The sequence below is a fragment of the Peromyscus leucopus genome, chromosome 1, assembly GCF_004664715.2.
Source record: "Peromyscus leucopus breed LL Stock chromosome 1, UCI_PerLeu_2.1, whole genome shotgun sequence".
In the NCBI taxonomy this organism is placed as follows: Eukaryota; Metazoa; Chordata; class Mammalia; order Rodentia; family Cricetidae; genus Peromyscus; species Peromyscus leucopus.
Genome location: NC_051063.1, coordinates 45129694 through 45157521, shown reverse-complemented (window position 1 = coordinate 45157521; position 27828 = coordinate 45129694). Strand labels below are relative to the sequence as shown.

Sequence of the window (27828 nt, the reverse complement as noted above, 5' to 3'; positions counted from 1 at the left end):
CACATCCGGATCTCCGATCTTAAGGGTTCCCGTCTCGGCCCCATCTCAGGGGTAGGTCATAGGTAGGCATGACAGTTACTGGAAACCTCACTGAGGGTAGTATTTCCAGGTCAAAGCTGGAACAGCTAGCTACCCACTACATACTATCACAGAGGAAGTGACAAGATCATATGAACCTTGGGTTTTATGTTTATTTGAAGTGGGAAAAAAAAAAAAGACCACAACCCTACATGGAGCTTTTATTTCTAAATTCATCAATAATATCCAGTATTATTTTCCATTTGTTCAATCTAGTCACACTTGTAAGACAGTTATATAAATTTTTGTCCACTCAAATGTCAAATACATGGAGGCAAGGCCACGTCTATCCTTTTCTTCAGTGTTACCTCCGCCTTGAGGACTATTTCTGAAAACAGATCATGTGCATATGAATCATGTTTAACTTGAGAGTACTGCACTTGGTTAATAGTTACCACAGAGATAATATACTCTGGTCTATCACATCATCTAATTATAGCAGCTTTTAGCATAAACAAGACATTTAAATCCTAAGGGATGATACCATTCTTCCCCGTATATAAAATGCATCACTTGTTCTTGTGAGCTCAGTCTTAAGAAGAACCCACTCTTACGCACTCCCATGGCTGAATAGTTGCTACCTTTGCCTCTCTGAGGCCCACAGTCTGCCGGCTCTGCCAAGTCAGAGCTGGCATCTATTCAATCTCTGTAGCATCCATGGCTCCTCACATAGCACTTGACAGAGAGTGGACTTCCGTGATTACAATTTGCCCATTGACCTAATGGTCTGCTTTATCAATATGAGGGAGATTATTATTTCTCATTAAAAGGTATGCTTCTATTTTAGGCCATGGAAGAATTAGAAGACCGGGAGGGCTGGGAATACGCTTCGCTGATTGGCTGGAAATTCCACTGGAAGCAGCGCAGTTCAGACACCTTTCGCCGCAGACGCTGGAGGAGAAAAATGGCTCCTTCAGAAACACACGGTGCCGCTGCCATCTTTAAACTTGAAGGTGCCCTTGTAAGTAACCAGAAACCAAAGGGTGAATAAGACTGGTGTAGAGAAAACGTGTGAGTGATGTAGAAAGCACAGCCAAGTCCCATGTAACCTCAGTGCTGCACGACTGTGAAGAAGTTGGGGGAAAGGAATATGCTGTGAGCGTGCAATGACCCCCATCTTAGGAAGAAACCACTACCGCAGGAGAGGGCTTCAGAACAGTGCTGCAGGCACATCTGTTCCTCCCCAAATTTCCCAAGTATGTCTGCCAGGGCCCTGGTTTCAGGAAATTGGAAATTGTAGTTATTTAACAGACCAAAAGAGCTGAATATATAGACCCAGGTGAAAGAAAAACAGAAGGATGGCTCACAGAGTTAAAAAATGAGTCAGGTGACGGCACAGTGAAGGAGGTAGGTGTTGGGGGTGGGGGTGCAGGTCAGTAGAAGGAATAGGAACAGCAATGAGTGATCTGTGTAACATGGCAGCCACCATCCATTTCCATGGGTTGGGGAGACGGCTCAGCGGTTAAGAGCATTTGCTGTGCAGTCCTAAAGGACCCAAGTTCAGACGTCCAGTACTCATGTCAAAAGCTGGGTGTATGTGGTAGTGGATGACTGTCACCCCAGCACTGAGGAGTGGGGAAATGGTGGCAAAGGGGAACAGAACGGTCACCGAGACTCGCCACTGGCAGCTGATCTAGCCAAAAACTAGTGAGCTCCAGTTCAACACGACCCAGTCTCCAGGGAATGAGAAAGCAAGTCATAGCACAGAACACCTGATGTCCTATTCTGGCCACACACACAGCTGTGCATGGATACATGCACATAGGTGCACACACATCCCACTCACAGACACACAGGGAGGAAGGGAGGGGGCGGGGAGTGGAGAGGACCATTTCTAAGTACAGTCTGTTTTCTCCTCTGCACTCTGACCCTACCACACTCTGCTGCTCTGTCCTCCTTCTCCCAGCCTTGGAGAGCATCCACTATTTCCCCATTATTTTAACAGCAGGGTTGGTAAACCTAGACTTGAGGCTTCCACCTCCTGCTCTGGCACCTTCTAGCGGGGTGACTCTGAAGAGGTCACTCACTGCCCTGCGTGTTACTCACCTTGGAAAATGGGGTGGTTCATGATAAAATCTGTCCTCAACACCACTGTTGCAGTTGTTTGTTAGTCTCACCTTTAGCTTGCTTGTTTTTAGGTTGTGGTGGTGATGATGATGATGGTAATGATGATGATGATGCATGAGGGTGATGATGATGGATGATGATGATGATGATGATGGTGATGATGATGATGATTTCCTCCTACTTTAGGGGGCAGACACCACAGAGGACGGAGATGAAAAGAGCTTGGAAAAGCAGAAACACAGTGCCACCACCGTGTTTGGGGCAAACACACCCATTGTTTCCTGTAATTTCGACAGTAAGTTTTAAACACAGCTGTGAATTCTGCATCTGTCACTTTTATTTCTAGAAAAATCTTCAGATCATCAAATGTGATAAAAATATCACTCAAGATGAAAGGTGACTTTCAAGTTTTTCACTCAATGAAGATTTTTAAAATACATTCTTAAAAATTATCATATTTTGGGTGAAGAATGATTAAATCACTAATTTTACTGTCTGTCTAAAATATACTCATTCTAGCAAGAAAAACCCTAAATTATTATCTTAATTACAGAAAAAAGGCTAAAATTTTAGGGGAAATTGCTTTCAATGTCAGCCTTCAAGAATTTCAGAATGTTATTAATAATGGTACATGTTTATGTATGTCTTAATATGTACCAGATAGTCAAGCATTCCTGGTTCTGGAATTCATGCATTCAGTCACAATACTCTGCTGCCCCTCAAACTGTGTGTGTGTATGTGTGCACATGCATGCACGTGTATATACGTGTCGGTCTGTGTGTATGTGTGTGTGTGCATGCATGCATGTGTATCTGTGTGTGCATGCATTAATAAGAGGAGTTTGAAAAATTTTAGAAGTCAAAGAAATGTTTAGCAGAAAACTACCCGAGACCTGGGTCTAATGCAGCATCTAGGTCTTGCTCGGTGACTGCTAGAGACCCATGCTCATAGGAGAGTCTGTGATGAGCAGCTGTGCACTAAACCCAGGAAGTTCAGAGCAGAACTAATGTTCTCCTGATTGCCATGCTAGCATTGAGATTGTCACAGCAGTTACTTATTTGATTTTATTTTATCTTTGGAAGGGGTTTCTGTAGGTAATCCAAGCTGCCTCTGCCTATTGCATGCTGGGATTGAAAGTGTGCAGCACCACCCCTGCCATATAGTAGTCTAAAGTATACCCTTGTTACATGCTCCCCCGCCTCTTGCATGCATTAGCTCCACCCTAAGACTCCCCTGCCAACCCTGCTTGTAACTGTCTCGTGTTATATGTACATACATGTGATAAAGTTTAATTTATAAATTAGACACAGTAACAAGTAAATAGCAGTAACATGATAAATATGAAACAGTTATTAATACACTATAATAATGTGCCAGTGTTACTACTCTTGTGCTTTGGGCTTTTATTAAATAAATAAGTGTTACTTAACAGCCCTACAATATAACTACATCAGTCAGTTTGATAACTGAGATGAGGAACTACTGAGTGACTAATGGGCAGGCAGCATATACAGCATGGATACACTGGACAGAGGCACGACCCACATCCCAAGGGAGACGGAGCTGGGTGCTTTGAAACTGATCACACTACAAGACTTGCAATATGAAACTTGTGAATTGTTTATTTCTGGACTATCCCACTGTTTACATTGGAATTTAGACAAACATCCTAATGTTTGTGACCTGAGGTTGACTATAGGCAGCTGAAATATGGGAAGCAAAACCATGGATAAGAGGTCCACTGTAAGTTTGTTTTGTTGTATTGTTTTTATAAGAAACCACTATGTTGGGAATATTTGTGCTCTCCGCTGTGGGGAAATAGATAAGTGACCCACGTGTCTGAAACACATGCCACCTCCAAACATTCCAGAACAACCTTGCTAACAGTGTCCTACTTCTCGTCACCCTCCTCTTTTCAGGAGTCTACATCTACCACCTGCGCTGCTACATTTACCAGGCTCGGAACCTCATGGCTTTGGACAAAGACAGCTTTTCAGGTGAAGGGAAATCCCCGACACACTATTACATGGTGGGCCAGCTTGATTCTACTGCCCATCAAGTAGTTTTGTGTTTTGTTTTGTTTTCATTTCTTATAAGGGAACCCTTTTCATATGGAGACTACTTTGGTACATTGGAAGAAAACGGCCCAGTCATTACCTAAGGAATTACCAACTGCTTTAAGAACTGTTCCTGGGTACTAGAATACACAGGAGACACAATGGCCCCTGGACACTAATAATTACTTATTGAGCAATAAAGTGCCGTGAAGAGCAACTTCTGTGCTCTCTTTGTGTACATGGCTACTTTTTAACCCTGGGTCCTGCCTGGGCCGATTGGTAAATGAAGAGTCTTTACATTTGTTGGTTATGATCTCAAGATGATAAAAAGATCACACAGCAAGCCCATGAGCCCATAGCACCTGGCTGTGAGCCATACATAGTATTTTTTTTTTGCCTCCTCTTCTGCCTACCCCACCCTCACCTCCACCCCACCTCAGCCACCTTCTAGCACTATGTAACTATGAGGCCTCAATGTCCTCACATTGGTGCTCCACATGGTTTTTGACTGTGCTCCTTCCTCTGAACGTACAGATAGTACAGGGACCATCCTGGGCTATTAAGGGACCTTCCACTCAGAGATCTGCAAGCCAGCAAAGTTTGCTTGGTTTCTCTATGGAGACAGCTCTTAAAACACTTGTCTAATACTATCATGTACTTGTATCAGTTCTGAACTGTGTCCCAAGTATTCATCTTAATCAGTATTTGTGAATAATTTCCTTCCCTAATAAATTAGACAAGATTAGCTAGATCTAGTCCATAAATTAGATCTTGACCTACAAATTAGATAAAGATTATCCTATTCTGTGGAACAAAGCTTCAAAAATGTTTTGAAGACATTTTCAAATAGTATCCACCAGGGGGCACTCCCTCACTGTAGATCCAATCAGAATGTTTAGAAAACTCTTCACTGATGTTTGCATAAAACTTTAAGCACATTTCTCACAGTTGGAGTCACAAGATTTATCAATGAAGCAAAATAAAAAAAAGTTCTAGTCATGTGATGGCTACCTGCAATGCTAAAAGCTCCCCCTTGACATACACAAGAGCTTCAAGTTAGACCTTATTTTATTGCTGGAAAACGTCAACTCTTTGGGAAACTGTGAAATGGTTTATTGTAATTATTTATCATGTAGGAGAACACAGAATACTTCTTGGTATATAAGATTGAAAAGCCTTTTCTGCTGTTACAAGCTGTAGATTCTGAGAGCAGCTGAGCCTTTCTTAATTACTGCTATATTCTTAAAACCCAGCACTCAAATAAAAAAGTTTCTGAATAGATAACATTAGAAGCAAAAGCATGAAATATGCTGAGGTTTTGTTTTGTTTTGCTGTTGTTTTTATTATTTTTATTTTTTGAGACAAGTTTTCTCTGTATAGCCCTGCCTGTCCTAGAACTCGATTTGTAGACCAAGCTAGCCTCGAACTCACAGAGATCAGCCTGTCTCTGCCTCTCCATGCTGGGACTAAAGGCATGCACCACCATTCCCGACTTATAAACTGGTTATTTATCAGTTTATCAAAACAGTAGAAACAAAAACATAGAAATAACTGATATTTATCAGTGATGTGAATAATAGCTCTGTCCTAAGCAGCCTAAATTTTTCACACCATCTCATCTTCTACCCAATGGGAAACAGATGGCAGAGAGGAAGGAACCAACAAAGATTAAATATTTAGGAATATTAAATACTTAAGAAGATTAAATATTTTTCCTTCCTGTCATGGGGACAGGGGCTTGCCACTACATGCATCTGGTTGCAAAGCTTATACTCTCGATCGTGAAAGCGCAAGTGCCTGATTAACTTTGATGGGGGTAAGGATACTCCAGAGAGACACTCCCTTAGGTGCCTCTGACTCACCATGATACTTTGCTCTGTGATGCCCTGCTTTCTAGAGTCCTTGTCTTCAAATGGTTAATGAAAGCATGTGACCACTATGTCCAGAGGAAAAGCCTTCGGAAGAAATGAGCTGTCCCAGAAAGGTAGACTTCACCATGACTCTGTTGTTATTATCTTTTTCTGTCCGTAGATCCATATGCTCACGTCTCCTTTCTCCATCGAAGCAAAACCACGGAGATCATCCACTCCACCCTGAATCCCACTTGGGACCAAACAATTATATTTGATGAGGTTGAAATCTTTGGGGAACCCCAAACAGTCCTACAGAACCCACCCAAAGTGATCATAGAACTTTTCGACAATGACCAAGTGGTAGGTAATATGAAATTTTGAGATGACTTGGGGCCATGGTAGAAGGCCGAAGGGTCACTTGATCAGGAGTCTGTGTGTGGTTTACTTCTCTAGGGCAAAGATGAGTTTTTAGGTCGAAGTATTTGCTCTCCTTTGGTGAAACTGAACTCGGAAACAGATGTTACTCCTAAGCTTCTCTGGCATCCCGTTATGAATGGAGACAAGGCCTGTGGAGATGTCCTTGTGACAGCAGAGCTGATTCTGAGGAACAAGGTACACATCACTCTGTTCTTGCTGATGTATTTCTTGAGCTGCTTGAATGCATCCTAGTAATTGCAGGCGCTCTCTGCTTTGATGAAAGGGAAGCATTGACAGCTTGCGCTTGTTTCACAGGATGGCTCCAACCTTCCCATTCTTCCCTCTCAAAGAGCACCAAATTTATACATGGTCCCTCAGGGGATCAGGCCCGTGGTTCAGCTCACCGCTATTGAGGTATGTATTCTCTCCAGGTCTTACTTCGTCAAGGCAAAGGGCAGAACAAAGCAAGAACTGTTAACGTAGGGAATGGCATCATGCTACATGTCTATAAAATCTTCCCCATCCCCCAAGTAGAAATAGTTATAGAAAATGGAAGTCTTAAAGCAACAAGAAGCAGGTTTCTGAGATTTGGGGAGGTTTGCCAGAGAAAGAGAAGATGGCCCAAGAGAAAATGCCTGTGTGAACAGAGAGAAGGTCTGCAGGGGAGGCAGAGGCAGGGAACGGGGGAGCTTGTGGACAGTGGCGACATGAGAGATGATTAGGGCAGACGCGGGCTGGTGGAGATAACCTTGTGTCTTGATAGAGTGTCCCTGATAAGGCAAGCATGGTTAGCTCGTCTGTTTTGCTGGGCGTTCCAGAAGACAGACACGGGAAGCTTCAAACGGCAGCTACCAGTTTGGAATGCTTGCAAGTCCCTTACCGGAGAAGAGGTTTATGCTTGTTTTTAAGCTCTCCAACAGAAGGAAGGGTAGAACTACTTCCTCTGTGTGTCCGCAGGCTCCTGAAGATAACATTCCCTGGTACTTTAGATGAATGTGCATCAGTCCTCTTAAAGACTGTCTGGTGATTGACACTGGATTTCTGCTTATATGATTTGTTGTTCTTCGTTTTTTGTTTTTGTTTTTTTAATTATTTTTTATTTTTATTTATTTATTTTTTGTATGTGTTTGTTTTGTTTTTCAAGATTGGGTTTCTCTGGGTAGTGCTGGCAGTCCTGGAACTCACTCTATAGACCAGGCTGGTCTCGAACTCAGAGATCCACTTTCCTCTAGGTGTGTGCCACCACCACCCAGATTTATATGGCATTTTTCATATGTCAGGTTTCCTTCCCTTCTCTTTAACTTGTTTTCCCAGATTCTAGCTTGGGGCTTAAGAAATATGAAAAACTACCAGATGGCTTCTATCACATCCCCCAGTCTCGTGGTGGAGTGTGGAGGAGAAAGAGTAGAATCAGTGGTGATCAAAAACCTTAAGAAGACGCCCAACTTCCCAAGCTCTGTTCTCTTCATGAAAGTGGTACAGTATCTAGACTGCGGGAGCCCATGTGTGTCCACGCCTGAGGTGTGAGTGTGTACTCCATGTGTGTCCACCCCTGAGGTGTGAGTGTGTACTCCATGTGTGTCCACCCCTGAGGTGTGAGTGTGTACTCCATGTGTGTCCACCCCTGAGGTGTGAGTGTGTACTCCATGTGTGTCCACCCCTGAGGTGTGAGTGTGTACTCCATGTGTGTCCACCCCTGAGGTGTGAGTGTGTACTCCATGTGTGTCCACCCCTGAGGTGTGAGTGTGTACTCCATGTGTGTCCACCCCTGAGGTGTGAGTGTGTACTCCATGTGTGTCCACACCTGAGGTGTGAGTGTGTACTCCATGTGTGTCATCAAGGCCCCGACATTCCAGGAGCAGTGAAGGCAAAATGAGTTTCTCTCTTTGGCTTTGACGTTCCAGCACTGCAGGACTCCCAGTCTGTTCTTCCTCTTGAAGGGTCATCTATGTCTCCACCATTCCTAAATTCTGCTGAAGCCCTGGCTAGCAGACAACTAAAGTCCTGGACAGTTATTACCTTTGAAACTCCCTGTGGGAGAATGGGGTCAGCGACGAAGACTCAGTCCACATTTGCTGGCTGTGTACACTCTAAGTGCTTCCCATATGGATCCCACAACTCTGCTGCTAATGATGAACTAACCGGGCACAGAGGCTTAGAAAAGTTCCCTAAGGTCATGCACTCAGTGACAACAGAGGTAGGATTTGATCTCCCAGAGCCCAGCTGAAAGAGGATGCTCTAAGCTCTGGGCAACTCCATGCACCCCAGGCACTGGAGTACTTAATGGAAGGTCCCTTGGGTTATATTTATAGGGCACAAAGAATCTGGGCTGGTCCCTTGGGAGAATTGACTAGCAAAGCTATCCCTGTCAGATCTGGAAAAAAAAAAAAAAAAAAAGAACACCTGTTTTTGTGATTCCTAGTTCTTGCCCAAGGAAGAACTGTACATGCCTCCACTGGTGATCAAAGTCATTGACCACAGGCAGTTTGGGCGGAAGCCCGTGGTCGGCCAGTGCACCATTGACCACCTGGACCGCTTTCGCTGTGATCCGTATGCGGGAAAGGAGGATATTGTACCACAATTAAAAGGTACGTCTGTAGGCAAGCCTACACATTACTCTTTTGAGCTTTTCACACCTAGTCAGATTGAATGTTTGCCAACCATATTCATTGTCTAGATGCTACAGAGGAAGGAAGTTGTGATTTACAGTGGACTAGGTAACTCTTCCAGGGAAATCCAGATAGTCAATGGTGCAGCCAGCCTGAACTCTTGAACTACTTTGAGGGGTAGAATCCTGTGTTCAAGAGGCTGCCCTCTGGCAGGTCTTGCCTTGCTCCTGCATAAACATAGGATGTTTTTTGAGGGAGTGTTTCCTGCTACATGAACTTTCCTATTTGTCTTTAAAGAAGGGTCCTGAAAATTCAGGGGTTACTCTTCCTACGTCAGCAAAAGGGACTGAGACATTCAGCCTCCAACAAATGATTGCTGAATGTTCATAGAATGTTGTTCATTGGTCCAAATGTTGGGGAGACCAACGGACCAAAACAACCTTGTCCTCCAAGTCCAAGAGCCCAACAAGGAAATGAGTGTGTGTAAGTCAATGCCGTAAATACTTTGGTTTGGAGCACAGGGTCTCCTGTCTGTGGAGACAGAGATCCCGACCATGAGCCTTAGAGGAGGAGATTTTTCTTTCTAAATGACAGGGGTTTTCTTTATAGTACAGGATGACCTTGGACTCTGCATTCTCCTACCTCTCCCTCTCAAGTGCTATGGTTACAGGTTTGTTTTTCCTGGCCAGCTCTATGGAGGAGATTGCTATTCCAACTCACTTTGTCTATGGGCCCGCTTCAGTGACGCTTGACAAAGATGTTGTGAGGTCATTGGAAAGAGATCCCATTGTTAGCCACACAAGAAAACTTTAATGATTTACCTTAGGTTGTATAGTTAGTATGCAAGTAATAGAGCAGACTATAATATTTAACTTAGACTTCAATTATAATAGCTAATGATACAGTGTTTTGCTCTTACCTATTCAATAGATCCTTGTTTTTATTTTACCATATACTTAATACTGTGTTAAGGGCTGGGGATGCAGTCACTTTAGTGTCCAAGATCCTAGATCCTTTGTCTTCATGAGTTTAGACCTAGGTCGAGGATTGGAAAATACTGTTCATTTACTACTGAAAATTCTATTCAAGCTGTCAAGGTTGAAATGGATCTCTTCTGTTTAAGCAGATATGCTACAAGTCAGTCCTGGGCTAGCTAGCCTCCAGAAGGCTTAGTATTGATATTACAGAGCCTCTAAAATCTATCTGTAAAAGAAGAAATATATCAGGCACATTTGAGCAAAACCCTACATGTATTCTCCCAGTTAGTGATACTACATAATTAAAATGATGTACACATTGGAGAGCCACAGAAGAGAAAAATCTGGCATTTTCTTAAACCTAAGAGTAGAGTCAGGTCTGCGAGTGAACCTTGGGTAGTCTAAAGTGGAGAACTGGCATTTGGGAAGAGATTTGCATACATGCATTTGTATTCATGCATCCTTGCCCATCTGGCTCTTGGGTCCTGTGTGACTGAAGCGGTCTGCAGTTGCAGATGAGCTTATATTAGAAGTTTCTAGGCAACTTGTCTATCTGAGGATGCCAGGCAGATGCAAAACTCCACCTTAAAACATCTGGTGTATCATAGATGCTCAGTAGATGCCTGGTTCCTTCCTCTACCTGAATGTTTTTCTGACATTCATTGAGTGCCTACTCTTCCCTGGGCTCTGGGGTCATTGATAACAAAGAAACCGGTCTAGTCTAGGAACTTATTTCCAACCATCAAGGCTTAACCTGAAACAAATAACCTGCTTTCCTGTTGCTTTTGTGTACGTTTTATCTTTAAAATGGAGATTATAGTGTAGTTTAAAGATTATCAAAGGGCTGAATGAGATCATGAAAACAATGTGCTTAATTAGCCCAATGCAGGGAGCATGGTAAACTCCCCTCCCCAAAGTACCTTCCTTTCCGTCCTTCGTGTCCTATATGTCCAATGCCTAGGTGGGTTACAGGAAGGTCTTTAGACTTGGTGGAGTTTCTTCTGTCTGGGTTCTTACCTAGGACCTCATGGGTCTTCTCCAGTTATTCAACTGTGACTTCACTATTCCTGTGGCTCCAACCCGGCATCAGGCTGGGCCCTTGGCACCCGCCTTTGACTGAGTGAGATAAGCTGAATGACTCAGGGCCTGCTCCTGTTCCTAAGCTCCTACTCCCAAATCCAGAGTTACATACATCTGGGAAAGTGCATGTAAGATCACGGCACGGACCTTCTCCCTCTGCGTGCACTGGGAGAGCTAGGGCTGACCAGACCACAGCAGCTTCACACCGCTGAAAAGAAACACACCCCTGCTTTTCCTCTTCCCTCCTCTCCCTTCCCTTCTCGTCTTCTCTCTAATCACCTTCTCTGTCCTCTTTCTTCCTCCACTCCTCTTTTGTGTTTCTCTATCCCATTTCCTAAGAAAACGAGGCGCTTTTAGACACAGGCTCACCATTCTCAAGCTCACTCCTACCTAATCAACACAATCCTTTTAATTATTTTTATTACTCTGTGTGTGTGTGTGTGTGTGTGTGTGTGTGTGTGTGAGAGAGAGAGAGAGAGAGAGAGAGAGAGAGAGAGAGAGAGAGAGAGAGAGAGAGAGCTGCCTAAGTGCCTAAGTGAAGGGTAGAGACCCACTTGCAGTCCTCTCCTTCCACTGTGTAGGTCTGGAGAACCAAACTCAAGCCATAGGTTTGGCATCAAGCACCTTTACTTGACGAGCCATCTCCCTGGTCTCCAATACAATTCTTTTTCAAGCACTTGTCATGGGTAGGAATTGTGTTAACTACCCCAAAACCAAGAAAAATGGGCCAGATAGGCCCCTCTAAAATGTCTAAAGCCAGATGCTATACTGAGAAGGTGATGAGTGTAGGGTCATTTTCTACATCCAGGTATGGTCCTCCATTGGAAAGTCTCACCCAGGTTAATGTATCATCTATCCTGGGGCTGCTCAACTTGAACATGGAATAGAATGTTCTCCAGGATGTTCTTCTAAGTGTCCTCTATTATAAAGTTCTTTGCCTTGCAGCCTCCCTTATGTCTGCACCCCCATGCCGGGATGTTGTTATTGAAATAGAAGACACCAAACCATTATTGGCTTCTAAGGTAGGTTGTATTCCAGATGTATAAGCAATGGGTGAACTCAAACAACCATTCAAGGCTATTAAGATAATGGTCATCAAACCAAGTTACAAAGACTAAACAGAAACAAGATCTGAATCTTGTATTTGTCTGCAGTTACAGTGACATTTTATCAACCAGGGCTTTTTAAAAATTTTCCATTCATAACCCCTTTTCACCCAAGAAATTTTTACACAACCCCAGCTATAAAGGTATATAAAATAAGGTACACAAATCAAGCATATACTAATAATTAATTATAAAAATTTTACAAATAATTCTTTGCTAGACACAATTTTACCATTTGTCTAAAACAAAATCAAGTTTGTATTCTAATGAGATAGACATACTTGCTCATTTTTACATGAAGAATTAAATCTCAGCTGCATATGTAATTCTGCAGGACATAGAGCATCATTAACAATTTTCAGGGTTGATTAATATTTTGATTTTATAATCATCAACTCTGAGATTCCACTTTGCATAAATGTGTAGAACTAATACAAAATGGCAGAAGTATGTTTAGGGCTGTTTCAGAAATGGTTGGAAATGCTGTCCTAAATTGAAGCCAAAATTCATTTAACTTTTGTGTGTATGTGTGAAACTCAAATCAGCAACTCAAAGAGAAATCTTTAAAACTCGAACATTCTAACATAACGCAATCCAAAGATAGACTAATTTGATACTTATATGTTACAGAATATGGCAGGAAAATATCATGTCTTTATTTATTTTCCATTAAACCATTATGTTTCTATGTGAGCTGAAAACTTGCTATGTAAAAATACTGCAGTTCATAGAATAGACCGGTCTTGGATCTGAACCGAGGTGTTTCGGGTGGTATTCACTGGTGTTGTGTGATGTGACTACATGCACAGAGCAAAAATGCATGCATGGGCTGTGAGTTCAGAACCAAGGCTGCAATCGAGTTGCATGGTACAGTCTGGGTGAACATTGCCAAAAGCACATTGGATTCACTACACATTTTATTTTTAGCTAATTTTTAGTTGTTGCACATTCAGAAACCTTTCACTATTGTTAAATTTTCTGTGACACCCCCCTGTGATATTCAGGTACCCAACCCCAAATGAGATCATAACCTACAATTTAAGGGGTTAGGGTATGGACTAGTGGCCTCAGTCCCCACTAGTCAGTCACCTAGGATACTTAAAACGTTATCCATGTACGTGACACAAACACATGTATTCAGAACTGAGAACCGCTGGTGGAGGCAGCCCAAGTGATACCATGGGTTAGAAGCTTCTAGAACTAATTAAAACACTGCAACAATAGTCAGAACACACGTGTCAGGATTTCCCTCTGTGTGAGGTGGGATTGCCATGGTTTGGAATGACCCTATTTGTCAGTATATGGAGCACTCCAGGTTTTTATATTCACTGTGGAGAAAGTTGGTGAGAATCCTTACTTGGGACCCAGTCTGAAAACCAACCCAGCCACTTCTACAGGAAGGAACAAGAGAACGTCAACCCAGAAAAAAGAAAACACCAAATAGCTCCCTGTTTCTTTTGGCATTTATGAGAAACTTTCACAGCATGTTTTCATATGCAAACTGACTGAAAAATGCACATGATTGCACTTTAATGTGTTATGTCCATAAACGGTACCTTTAAAAAACCCACTTCTTCCCCTTGCACAAACTCACTAACAACTGGACCGTATTAAATGTGGGCTCCACAGCCAGCACTGGATGGTTGTGTGCTTGATTCTACTATGTGGCGAGTCTACACGGTCACAGATGACAGTATCGAATTCCCAAACCCCATCGGGCAACATGACTATGTTCACTTGCTGAAAATAGTCCCAATTAGTCTCAATAAGACAGTAGTTGCCTAGGGAGAAGTTATGTATAATAGACTTAAGATTCTTCACGGCGATTTTCACAACTACTCTGGGAAAAGGCAGCGTAAGCCCTTACTCGATACTCTGCCTCCAGCTTACCATCAACCGTTGCCAATCAATCCTTCCTGCATGCCTTCTATCCAGTCACCCTCAGTAGTACTAGGGAACAAGGCAAATAATGTCAGTACTGCATGCAGGTATTTCCACTCTTGACAGTGCTCAGACTAGGTTACTCCAGCAACACCCTATGAGAGGTTCCTTTGCATCAGCTTTTAACCGGAAGGAGCAGCAGGCCAGGAGATGGTCATGTGAAGTCATTCCCATTACACTATGAATGACTCTAGCTGGAGTGCTCCCTCACACCTAGTCGATAAGAAAAGATGAAATCTCCTCTAAACACCCAAGTCCCTCTCTCTGTCAAGGTAGACATTACATACATATCTCTGTAAAATCCAATGAGCAATGCTGAGATTTGGAAGAGCTTACTAATGCCCTTTATTACATGTATCACTTGTACATGTAATGTACACATATTACCACTAACTCAAATAAGAACTCTTATCTGGATAAACTGAATGAGTCTGTTTATGCTGTTGCTGAGGACTGGAGGCCGGAGGCTGAGTCTTCCCGGGATGGCATCATCCTCTATGATGTCTGTGGGAACTCTGAACAGATGATTTTAGCACTATCAAAAGAAAAGCGGGAAGTGGGGATGTGGGGCAAATTGGTAAAGTGCCAGCCAGACAGCACAGACATTCCTTCCTGGCCATCTCAACAACTGCCTTCCAATTCCAGTGCTTAAGCAGTATGTCAACAGCACTCAGCAAAATGGCCTCTCCAAGGACAGTGCATGTATGTATAATAAGATGCATGAGGCTGCATGGGCCTGGGGGAGCTTGATCTAAGGACTTGAATTCCTCCGGGGTCTATTAGTAGATTTTGGAGTGAAAGGTGACCTTTAGACAATAATATCATTTTAAGTAGCAGGGGAGACTGGCCTGCGCCATGTAGTCCTTTGAATTGGATTTTCAAGTTCATTTATTAGACCAAAAAAAAAAAAAAAAAAAGGAAGTCCCACGAGTGGCTGTCCTTCCTTTTCCGCATGGAATAATGAACAAGCAGACATGAAGGAAGCCTCCTGGGCTAGCTCTGAAATTTAAAGTCAGCAACTTGTCTGGATGCTTTTTAAACACGGCCTGTTCTTTACCCCAAATCAGTTCTGTATAACTGAAAATAAACATGAATGAACAAACTAAATATCTGGATTCAAGACATTGAGACTGGGAAAAGATATTTTTTTTAAAATTCCTCTCTCCAAAATCTCACTCCAACTGTGATTATTTAACCCTAATCTTGTTTTGGAATGGATCTAATCAAAAGAATTGCTACATCTCTTTCTCTCTGCCTCCCTTGGCAATTCTGTTATAACAAGGGTCACTCTAGGTAGAAATACTGAGGACCTGAAAAAGCCCGTGGCCCTCCACACAGCAACCACAAAAGTGTGGTAGTGAACCGTTGCTCTTAGACTGGAAGTGAAGTTGGGACTTCAGGAAGGGGGACTGGGTAGCATTTTCTTAAACTGGCTTAGGGTGAGCTTAGCAGTGTCCCAGCAAGGACCAGAAGGAAACTCAAAGTCCACCAGACTCCAGCTCTTCCTTCTCTCATTCCTGGATGGGCCCTAATGCCAGGGGCAAATTCTCCAAGCAGAAATCTCAGTGGGAGGATTTGGCTAACGAGAAACCTAGCAGCCTTGTATTAGAGGACTGTTCTCATATCAGTATTTATGTGGTATTCTCACAGAGGTATGGGGAAAACAGAAAAGGATTGACATGATGACCTCAGTCACACACACGTGTGACAGGAGAGTTCTTGAAGGGCTGAGACTGCGGTTGTATTGGGGATATGCTTTTGAAGCTACGTGAGATGAGAGGTTGGGAGGAGGAAGATGAGTAGCTCCATCACCCCCCCCCCCCCGAGCATCTCCTGTGTTAGCTGACCACAGAACAACCCGGCCCCACTGAAAACACAACATGGGTGAATACCTCCAAGCCATTCAAGGACTGTGTGGAACTCCTCCATGTATTTCTAGAGAAGAATTCTAAGATATGTTCAGTGATGAGATGCTCTTGACTAGAATAATTAGATGATCTGTTAAATGTTGGTAATATAAAGCATGCCGGAAAATAATGTTTCTTACTCTCTTTCTTTTTAAACCCAATGTTCATGGGATCTTAAACCAAACATCCGTGTGACCTTCATATGGTTTTCCTTACTACTGACTTCATACATTCAGCTGACAGAAAAGGTAACTATTGTCCATATTTTCGCACATCTAAGACTCATGGGGTTAGGGTGCTTCTCAGGAGTAAAGAGCTTGACTTTGCATGTGCAAGGCCCTTGGTTCAGTTTTCCATACATGTATTTTCTGTCTACAATTGGTATGTAAAGTTTTCTTCCTACGTCCAGGGATGGATTGATGATCTATAAAGGGCAAATAACTCTTTGTAACTGCACACACACACACACACACACACACACACACACACACACACGAATTATACATCTAAAAACACATGTAAAGATGCACATGTACATAAGCATTTACTTATACACATAAATCTGTAAATACTTCCTCCCACATACAAATAAGAAACAGACTTTTTATGATTTCATGTGTATAGATGTGTATGGTGTGTGGGTATGTACATGTATGTATAGGTACCTGTGGTGGCCAGCAAGGGGCATCAGATACCCTGGAGCTGAAGTTCAGGTGATAGTGTGGGTGCTGGGAATTGATCTCCGATGGTCTGGCAGAGCAACAAGTACTCTTAACCACCGAACCATCTCTCCAGCCTGAAAATAGCCTTTGTGGCTCCTTGTTCCTCTCCATCCCTACAGAACAGGAGGGTTACCACAGGTGACACTTATTTTTGACAACAGCACCATTTCTAAGGCAGATTAGAAAAAGCAGTAAGCAGTTCCCACGCAGATGTTACAAGGCAGAGTGGAGGGTGGGTATGGTACTTCATACCTGTAATCATAGCTCTTCTGAGACTGAGGCAGGAAGATGATTAGTTTGAGGTCAGTTTGAAATATATATCAAGACTGCATGCAGAAAGGAAGGAAAGAAGGGATGAAGAAAGAAAGGAATGGATAGAGGGAGGGATGGAGGGGGAGAAGGGAAGGAGAGAAATAGATAAAAGGAGACTATTTGGCTCTATGCAGGCCCTGGAATATGAGGGAGGGCCTCATATATTATCTCTTCTGCCCAACCAAGAGCCACCCATCAACACAAAAGTCGAACAGCTCTGGATGTAATTGAAATCACTGGAGACTTATGCGACCATAATGAACCCCAGTTCTCAGCCCAGAATGGCTGAATCGGAATCTTCAAGGATGGGGTGGGAGCCACTGATGTAAAGGAACCCTAATCCTCTCTACCTTGGTTTCACACTTTCAGTGTTTCAGAGCTGGCTCTCTTGGTGATCTTACTTGATTTCCAGATCAACTTTATGGGCAGGTGGAGGCAGTTGGTATTACGCCACTAGATGAAGAAACTGATGCTCAGAGTTGCAGGACAACTTGCCCAAGGCACTGTGGCTTGTAACAGAAGGGCTAGAGCTAGAACCAGTTCACCCAACTCTTCGTTTAGAGAGATTTGCATTGTTGCTAAAAAAGCCAAGGAAATGAGGTGATAGAAAGCATGTGTTGGAAATGCTATGCTACTTTATTGGTGGATACAAACGTTAACCGAGTAAAGAAACAAAGGGGACAAATTAATAGATCCTATGTATCAGATCTGAGAAAAACAGCTGGTACAGATGTGGACACTGAAGCGAACACATTTCATGAGGGGTTAGGCAGAGAGTGCAGTGGGTGCAGCGCTTGCTCACAAGTTCGGGCCTTGGGTTCTAGCCCCAGAATCCACGTGAAACTGCTGAGTAGTATGGTGGTGCATGTGTGTATTCCAGCACCCCGGCTCCGGGGGGGGGGGGGACGGGGACGACGACTGGGTTTGCCGGCCAGCAAATCTAGCCCAAATGTGAACCCCGGGCCCTAAGAGAGCTGCTTCCCAGGAGGTGAAGAGCATTCACGCAGTGTCACCTTGAGGTTGTCCACTGACCCCCACATACACTCCTACACATGCACACACACACACACACACACACACACACACACACACACACACACACCCCACATGCATGTCATTGGTTGAGGTCTGCCTCTGAGCAGAATTGTGGGTGTGCTGCCCACAGCGCATATAAACAGAGGCATATAACCTCAGAGCAGTTAGCAGTCTCTCCTCTATTCCACAGCAATTTTCCTGTGTAAATTAGAAATCCAGATCATCAGTAAAGATGTTTTTCATTTTAACATGGTTTTAGGAGGAAGAAATCGTTGACTGGTGGAGCAAATTTTATGCTTCTTCGGGGGAGCATGAAAAATGTGGACAGTATATTCAGAAAGGATATTCCAAACTCAAGGTACTTGAACCTATGTTTGTGCGTAGAGAAAAGCCAGTCCCAGCATGCATAAGGCTCTGGGTTTAAAAGGCCTCACGGTAGGTACTGATGGAGAGGGGCCAGGAGTACCTCTGGTCTCCTGGAAAGCCCTCTTGCAACAGCTCGCCTTGGCCAAGGACCAGGACTTGAGGAAAGCTGCTGAGTTATGTTTGCGTGACTTCCACTTTGAGGCTTGGGGGCATCTGGCAGCAGGCTAGGAATGGGCTGGTACCATACTAATGAGGCCGACAATTATCCAGACTTATTTGGCTCAGGGAGACCCAGAAGTCCCAGCTGCCTTTGCAGAGCAACTGATGTCAGCATGCATCATTTTGTCTTCCGACCAGTCATCAGTTCGGCTAAGTGAAAAGTTTGTTCTGTTACGTGTATGTGCCCGTGGTTGTCACGTCACAACCATGGGCACATGTGTGCAGGAGGAGGCTGCGGAGCTAGGCAAGGGTGGCCGTCTGGACTATCTCCTATTCATGCTCTGAGTTTTTCAGTTCTCCGTTCAGTTGCTAACTCTGTCAGCTACAAATCCATAGTCAGAGCAAGGTATCAGAGAACATTAAATGAGAAACATCTAGTTATCAAAATCATTCTATCAAAGTAGAAGGGCCTGTATCCTTGCTTGTTGATGTTATGATCTCTTTGTGTAGCTTAAGGAACATCAGCGTGTAAGCGGTCACACTGAAAACTGATGAGACCAGGCTGAGGGGACAAGTTCATGTTCCTTCTCCCTCTCCTCCCTGACTCCCTCCCTTCCCCTCTCTCCCACCTGTCCACCTTTCTCTCTTGTCTTTTTAAAAAGTCAGGATATAATTTATATGCCGTAAGGTGATCCTTCCCCGAGCTTCGGAGTTGTACACTCCCGTGCAGAGCAGCACCCGGGGCCAAGGGGAAGACCATGTCCACACACAGGAAGCTCCTCTGTGCTCCTTTCAAGCCAGTTCCCCGTGAGCCGCAGCCTTCTGGTGGACAGCCCATCTGGTTTCCACCATGGTACCTTGGTTTCACCTGCTTGTGTGCTCCCTACAGCTGGATTCACACCATATTCACTCTGCAGTGCGCTCCGTGGGTCCCAGACTCGGCTTCTGAGACTCATCCTGCTGTTATGGTATTACTAGTTTGTCTCTTCTTGCTGAACAGTATTGGACCAGACTGGCCTGGGGGCGGGTCAGCTCCACACTCTAGCTTGCCTCCATCCCCCCTCTCTCCCTCCCCTCCCTCCTTCTTTCCTCCTCCCTCCCCCTGTCCTCTCCACAGTTTGTTAACTTTCTCCCAACACTAGGGGCATTCTTGAACCATGGGGACATGCTTTTGTTCCTCTTGGGTAAATTCCTAGAAACACCATTTCTGGACCATAGGATAGGTGGATATTTAACTCCTTAAAGGAAGTGCAGCATTTTTCCAAGTGGTTGTTTTATGCCGCCCCCACCAGGAGAGTGAGTGTCCCAGGTGTTCCGCAGCATCCTCCTGCCTTCCGGTACTCAGTCCCGTTGACTGGAGACTCTTCCTGTGTTTTAATGAGAAACTGAGAGTCTGTTGGTGGTTTTCAGATCTACGACTGTGAACTGGAGGATGTAGCCGACTTTGAGGGCCTGACAGATTTCTCAGATACCTTCAAGTTGTACAGAGGCAAGTCCGATGAGAACGAAGACCCGTCTGTGGTAGGGGAGTTTAAGGTGAGTGAACTGTGTGTGTTTGTCCTGTTGAAAATCCATCTTCATTTGTGGGTCTTGGAGGAAAGACAGCAGATGTCTGCAGCTGGGTGTGTCCTCTGCCCTCTGCTGGAAGGAAAAGCTGCCCTAGCAAAGGGGCCAAAGGGAGCCTGGGTATTGCTTTTTCCTGCTTGTCTCAGCCAGTCTTGAATCCTCCAGGGCCAGCTCTGTCCAAGATCTACTTTCTTCTCTGTACTTCTGCCCTCGGGGGTTTTAGCAGGATCCCTGTGGCAAGTTCTCAGGCCAAGATCCTCGCCACCTTTCTCCTTCCGACCAGTCCCTCCTCACTGCAACCAAATCTGAACGGCTCGTCTGACCTCATCTGAATGGCTTAAACACACCTCTCCATTTCCCAGCTCAGGTCTCAACTCCTTCCAAAGCTAGGCAGGCCTTTCACAAGCCAGGGTTCCCTCCTGCATGGAGGAACCACTCCCAAGTCCCAAACACACCTTGCAAGTCCTCTTGACGGATGCACAGAGCCTTGGACCAGGCCACTCTTCCTTCCCTGGATGCCCTCCCTTTCCTCTCTGTGCTCTGACCAAGCCCTGCTCCTCCACTGAGCCAGCTCGAATGTCAGTGTTTGTCAAGAGTCGTCCCCTGGTTGCTTTGGGCAGCATGACTCAGCCATGCTCTGGGCTCCCACAGGTCTGGGTTCACCTCCTGTCAGATTTGATGGCTGCTTCTCCTCCCCAGCACACTTGGCAAAGCCAGGGCACCGAACACGGCCACGTCCTAATCCTGTGCCAATAGCAGACATGGCTAATGGATCAGAGGATTATACCCGACACAGGGTCTCAAATCCTCCTTGCCCCAGCCTCCCCTAAGCCAACAATAGGGCATGGAGTCAAGCTAACCTAGCATCTTGTGCCACACTCTGTTTCTTGAGTTTTGGGTCCTCCACACCCAGTATTCTGTGGCTGCTTGCTTTGTGACATGTTCCTGAATGTAGCCGGCCAGAACAATGGTCCAAACATCCTAATCCCAACCTCAGTACCTTTCCCTGTGCTTAAGATAGCTTCATAACAAAGCATGCAGTCTCTCTAGCTGAGGCCTGAAGCCGAGCATGGATTTACTTGGAAGTGGGGCCCAGGCAGGTCGGGCTGACACAGAAGGGAAGCCATCTTAGTACTCCACTGGGCTTCTGCCATCTCCAAAATAATGTCAACTCTTTACCTCTCTCTGAAATGATGGCTATAGAATCCCCTCACGTTCCTTACTGGAATCACTCAAGAGCCAATGCATGTCGTCTCTTCCACAAACACAGACCTGCATCCCCCAGACTGTGTGGTAGGGAGGGTGCCCTGTGTGCTCTGAAGGGGGGACAGTGCCTTTGAAGTCATCACTGTGTGTCTCTGTCTCTCTCTCTCAGGGCTCCTTCCGCATCTACCCCCTGCCCGATGACCCCAGTGTGCCAGCCCCTCCCAGGCAGTTTCGGGAACTGCCTGACAGTGTCCCGCAGGAATGCACGGTTAGGATTTACATTGTTCAAGGCTTAGCGCTCCAGCCCCAGGACAACAATGGCCTGGTAAGAGTTTGGGTGTGGGGCCTTCTCCTGTAAGCAGGATAATTACAGTCATCAGCCTGTGGTAATTGTCACCTTCTTTCTTGCTGGGCGTCTGTTATCTCACGAGGAGAAAGATACTCTATCAAAACAATGTGTGCAGGAGACTGTCCCCATGGGGATTTACCTAAGAGCTTTGAGGAGTGGGAGGTGCCTAGGGCTGTTCAGTTCATCCTTCTCATGTTACTGATGTGACCCCAGACCAGCATGAGCAGAGCCAGGTCACCCCTGCTTCCACTCCACCCACCTTTTCACCCACACAGCTGCTCGGAAGGCACGCTGGCCCCCTGCCACCCAAAGGAGAACCTTGCACCCAGCTCATCTTCACCCTTAGGTGCCCCGGCACCACCTTTATCATCAGTTGGGAGTAGGGAAGCAAGCCAAGTCTATCCCAGAAATTGACTTCAGTTTGCACCCTGTGATGATATAACAACTCACCTCTCTTGTCTCCACAGTGCGATCCTTATATTAAAATAACCCTGGGCAAAAAAGTAATTGAAGACCGAGACCATTACATTCCCAACACTCTCAACCCAGTGTTCGGCAGGTAACTTACAGTTCAAAACATTCCTCCTTCACAAAATGTGCCCTGCCCTGTTCCAGGCACTAATACTGGGAGTGTGTACAGGTCCCTCATCAGGGAAATAGGCAGAAGGAGGACTAGGAAGTACCATGAGCATCACAAGATGGGTTTCTCTGGGTCGAGATCTGTCCCAAGTCCTTAAGGGGTAGAAGCAAGGCCCCATGAGACAGACATTAAGCATGGGGAGGGGCTCAGCCCCCACAAAATCCTGTTTTCACTTCCAGAGGCTAGTTTGGGCTCTCTTTATTGGACTGTTCTAGCTCTCTGCTTTTGATCCAGTGAATGTGTCCCTGAGGGGAGGGTGCAAAGAGACAGGACAGATAATCTGCTTTATTGGTCATTAATGCCCCAAGATTCTTGACACAGCATTGTTTTCTTCGTGGTTACAATCTTGACTTGTTTCTGAGCTATAGTATCTGTATTTTAGAAACACTTTTATTTACGTCACTTTTAGGAACATGTGTATACATGTGGCAGTCAGAGGCAACTTGGTTCCCCCCTTCTACTGTGTGGGTCCAGGGATGGATCTCAGGTCATCAGGCTTGGCAGCAGGAGCCTGTACCCAAAAGTCATCTTACCAGCCCTGTGACATAAATCTTGTCAGAGCTGTCTCTGTCACCAACACCAGATGATTATTAAGTAAAACCAACATTATTCCACTGTGAACACCTTTCGTGTTCAATAACAATTAATATTTGCTGAGTACTCAGAGTGAGCAGGTCCTCTGCTGAGCCATTTCTAGAAGACACCTTAGAAAAATCTCACAAAACTCTGACAGGAATAGAAACAGGCCCAGAGAGAATGTGTGCCTAACACCGTCCTGGTCACAGGCAGAGGCCGTACTTGAACTCATGTCCTATGATACCAATGTCTTCACGGCTTCGCACTGCACTCTGCTCTGTAGAGGTCTGACTTTCTTCTGGGTTAGATTCACTAGCCAGGCAGGGCAGGGTCAGCAGCCCCACATCTCAGGTGAGGACACAGGGTCCCACAGCTGTCAGTCGGTGATAGAGACAGAAGGAGCTAGAAGTCCACAACTCCAGGGCTTTTCCAAGTCCTCAGCAGTATTCCATCTTCACAGCAAAGTTACCATCTGTAGGAAAATGTTCTTCGGGCCGGCCATTTGAGGAAGGGCTGGGAGGTGATTCCGTGACCAGTTGTGTGAGCGTGAGGACCTGAGTTCGGATCCCCAGCTCTTCTATCCGTAAACTAAAGTAGAGAGCAGAGGCTATGGCCCAGTGGCCACAGGATTCAGACAAACCAAATTCCATCCTTGGGATCCTTAAAAAAAAAAAATTACCCAGAAACTTCCTGGCCATCTAGCCTAAAGTATGCAGCACAGAGCAGAAACAAGAGAGACCTTGCCTTGAAAGGGTGAGAGGCAAGAACTGACTCCCAAATTGTCCTATGACCTTAACCCATGCACCGTCACATATACCTACCCCCCATCACAAAATTAAGAATTAAAAATATTTGTTCTTAATTTTTTTTCTAGACAAAGTTTTTCTGTGTAACAGCCCTGGCTGTTCTGGATCTTGCTCTGTAGGGCAGGCTGACCTTGAACTCACAGAGATCCTCCTGCCTCTGCCTCCAAAGTGCTGGGATTACCACCACTGCCCAGCTTTGTTCTTAATTTTTTTTTAAAGTAGTAAATGATAAAGGAAGACATTCTGGCCTCCACATGCACAAATGAGCACAATAGTTTGCACATATGTATACACACACACACACACACACACACACACACACACACACGTGCTCGCACACGCACAAAGGGGGGAAATGGTATTATTCTCCCAAAATTTTGCTAGGTGAAGAGCACTGTTCCTGTTTGTCCTATGCCCTATGTACTCATTAGTTTGTGCCTTACCGCCTTACACATATTCCTCTCTTTCTTTTTCTGCCTCTCTGTGTTTGTCTCTCTCATGCACACTTGTGTACACACACACACACACACACACACACACACACACACACACACACACACCTTGGTCATCCAGTTTTAGATTCAACCCAAGCCATCCTCACCAGCAGGAACACACATGTACAAAGGACCACCCACTTGGCCCCCAGCGTGTGTGTATACATGCACACACATGCATACACTCAGACACCTGCACACCAACAGCCTCCATGCTGCGCACCCCTAGGCCGAGTGCCGGGCCCAGGGAGGAGAAGTAATCCTCTGGCACAGGAATGTGATCATTTTCCCTTTCTTCCGCTGATCCAGCCCCAAGGTCTAGACAGGAAAAGGCATGCAGGACAGGAAGGAGGGCTCCGAGTGAAGGAGACTAGGGAGCGGGCAGAGCCAGCTTTGAAGGCAGAAAGGCAGCCCTGTCTGAAGGGCTTGTCTCAGAGGTGCCAAGCACAAGCTTAGTTAAGTGGCAGGAAAAGTCTTTCTCAGAGCCACCCTGAGAGCAAATGATGCCGCCAGGCTCTGCTAGGTCAGTGGCTGTCTAGGGGTTTGCACAGACTTCTGTCCATCCAGCCGGTGGCTCCAGGCGGGGACCTCAGTCTTGGGAAGTGGCTTGCTTCTCAGTCGAGAGACTCTGGGACAAAACTTGCGAAAGAAGCCTCATGTCCTGTGTTCTTGGCCGTTGTTCATCCTGGCTTCTCTGTATAACATTAAACTCCTGACCTCCATGTGTGGGCTGTGGTGCCCACATTCACCCACGTAGCACCCACACAATAACAATAAACTAAAAGATTGAAAAAAATAATTGATATCTCATGGGAGAAGAATATTCCTTAGTCAAGAAACTTGAAGTTTTGGGTTGTTTCCCTTGAGATAGGATCTGGGCTGGAGAGATGGCTCAGCCGTTAAAGGCTAGGCTCACAACCGAAAATATAAGAGATAGGATCTTACTGTGTATTCCTGGCCGTTCTAGAACTTACTATGTAGATCAGGCTGGCATCAAATTTACAGCAAGCCTCTTCTGTCTCTAAGAGTGCACCACCATGCCCAGCTTACTGTTTTTCTTTTTGTTGTTCTTGTTTTTTTGAGGCACAGTCTTTGTACATAGCCTGGCTATCCTGGAACTCAATCTGTAGACCAAGCTGGCCTGCAACTCACAGAGATCCACCTGCTTCTGCTTTCTAACTACTGGGACTAAAAGTGTATGCCACAGCACTTGACTACATTTCTTTTTAATTTAAAAAAAAATTTATGTGTAGGGGTACTTGAGCTGCGTGCATACCTGCATACTGTGTGTACATCTGATGCCCACACTGGCTTCGATGCTTTGTGTATAATTATGACACAAGTACCCCGTTCCCTGCAGTCACCTGCCTGCCTGGAGCCTCAGGGTGGCTGCTGCATCTAGGGAGGTCTCTGAGCTTGGTGCAGGAGACATCCAGGAGCTTTCTTCCAGGGTGCCACTAACCAGTCATCCCTGGCTCACTGGACAAAAGCCTGTGCACAAGAGGGAGCCCAGAGCAGGAGACCTTCACAGTTTTTCCTCTAGGAACATGCACTGAGCACTTGCGAGGAGAGGGATACCTCCACAAACAATGCAATACTGAGGCTAAGCCCTGCCTGTCTGGAGCTGACACATGCAGTCACCATCCCCTGGACCACATAGTTCACCCACCAATCAGATTGCTATTGGGTTATCTCTTTGTGTCTTAGAGGTATTCACATTCTAATGCAGGTCCCATAGGAAAGCTTTAAGAACTGGACGAAGCCTGTGGCTGGACCAGAGGTCCTGGCAGGCCCCCTACGCCGCACACTATGCAAGTTCATGCATGCCCTCTGCACCCTTCTAAGGGATGGGTCAAGTTGTTCCCTGGGGCAGGGGTCTCTGATGAGCAGAATACAGAATGAAGCGGGGTTCAGACAAATGGTTTATTGATCTTCCTGCAGAGAGGAGAAAAGATGTCTCAGGTGGTAATATTAAAACCAGCAATATAATGTATTATTATTCTAAAACTAAGTTTTGATCAGTACACTCCTACTGAATGTTTTCTAAACATTTCTTCACTTGGCTCTTAGAATAAAATAGGTGATGTGTGTCACTGTGATCATTTCACAGAGGAGAAAACTGAGAACAGGGAGGCTGAGTAAGTGGCATAGCTGGGATTTGAACCTTGGTATCCAGCCCATGCTTTTCTCCTGAGCATTGTTTTATTACTAGTGTCTACTGTTCATCACATCTCCCCACCCACACCAGTTGTCCTCCCCAGACATCGCCACCACCTGGCATTTCTTTGTCTGAGTCTTGGTTTGTGGAGAAGCATGGAAGACCCCTGATCATTCTCCGTGTGCATTTTTCTTAGAATGTACGAACTGAGCTGCTACTTGCCTCAGGAGAAAGACCTGAAAATCTCTGTCTATGACTACGACACCCTCACCCGAGATGAGAAGGTGGGAGAAACGATCATTGACTTGGAGAACCGCTTCCTTTCCCGGTTCGGATCCCACTGCGGCATTCCTGAGCAGTACTGTGTGTAAGTTGTTTCCCCATGAGTGGAGGTGCTCTGCTGTGCCCGAGGCTCACTCAGTGCCTGGCTTCAGTGTACCATGGCTCTATTGGCCCACCCAGTGTCATTTTTCACAAGATTATCTGAGGATGAAGCAGGACACCACGTTGCCTCATTCACATCACTGTTTGTTGAAATGGTGGTTCCTCGAGCAGTGCAGTGCCCTGCGTGTGACACAAGGTCAATGCTCTGAGAACCGGTCCCCTCTCCTATTCTTGAGCTCCTGGAGGCCAGGGACTTAGGCTAGCCAGGTGGCATGGCAGAGGTTCTCTAGCTTTTATAAATAGGGATTGATTATTAACTACCAAATCTATCCTCCCATTAACTCACCACCAATTATCTACCACTACCACCACCACCACCACCACCACCACACCACCACCACCACCACCCACCACACCACCACCACCACCCACCACCACCACCACCAGGATTCTATGATGCCTAGTGATCCCTGCTGCTAACCAGTGACTCTCTAAACATCCAATGAGACAGCAAGCTACTTCTGGTTTTAGAATTTCCCTCTATGACTATGATGATCCCAGATTCTTCATTTTTGTTGAGGAGGGAACTGGACACAAAAAATAAACATGGTGAGTTGGCTGAAGCCAAAGTAATATGTGGGTTTTATACCTCTGAGAGAGATGTCCAGGACGCAGTGTGTAGACATGTCTCTATTCAGTTATATGTGTGTGCTTGGACACGTGCACTTGTGTGGAACACTGTGTGCCTGGGGCACTCAGTAACTCCAGAACCGTGGTACTGCCCACAGTTCTGGAGTAAACACCTGGCGAGATCAGCTGAGACCAACACAGCTGCTTCAGAATGTAGCCAGATTCAAAGGCTTCCCGCCACCAGTCCTTTCCGAAGATGGAAGCAGAATCAGATATGGAGGACGAGACTACCATCTGGATGAATTTGGTGAGCACGAAGCTGTGGGTTGTAAG

The 27828-nt window shown here is 45.3% G+C and overlaps 1 protein-coding gene across 5 annotated transcripts in view; it reads left to right on the top strand.

The window, feature by feature from the left end:
- Positions 1-27828, top strand: part of Myof (myoferlin) — a 148587-nt gene that overhangs the window by 103267 nt on the left and 17492 nt on the right. For 3 of the 5 annotated variants that reach the window (XM_037206602.1, XM_037206600.1, XM_037206609.1), the window contains 17 exons: positions 866-1039; positions 2332-2440; positions 4065-4142; positions 6234-6415; positions 6509-6667; positions 6788-6886; positions 7787-7948; positions 8895-9060; positions 12084-12160; positions 14831-14887; positions 16329-16340; positions 18421-18519; positions 20097-20222; positions 21628-21783; positions 22275-22366; positions 26678-26848; positions 27654-27802. In XM_037206602.1, coding sequence (XP_037062497.1) covers positions 866-1039; positions 2332-2440; positions 4065-4142; positions 6234-6415; positions 6509-6667; positions 6788-6886; positions 7787-7948; positions 8895-9060; positions 12084-12160; positions 14831-14887; positions 16329-16340; positions 18421-18519; positions 20097-20222; positions 21628-21783; positions 22275-22366; positions 26678-26848; positions 27654-27802 — 2068 coding nt within the window. The remainder of the gene's footprint in view (positions 1-865; positions 1040-2331; positions 2441-4064; positions 4143-6233; positions 6416-6508; positions 6668-6787; positions 6887-7786; positions 7949-8894; positions 9061-12083; positions 12161-14830; positions 14888-16328; positions 16341-18420; positions 18520-20096; positions 20223-21627; positions 21784-22274; positions 22367-26677; positions 26849-27653; positions 27803-27828) is intronic. The other 2 variants (XM_028882902.2, XM_028882900.2) reach the window with 1 other exon arrangement.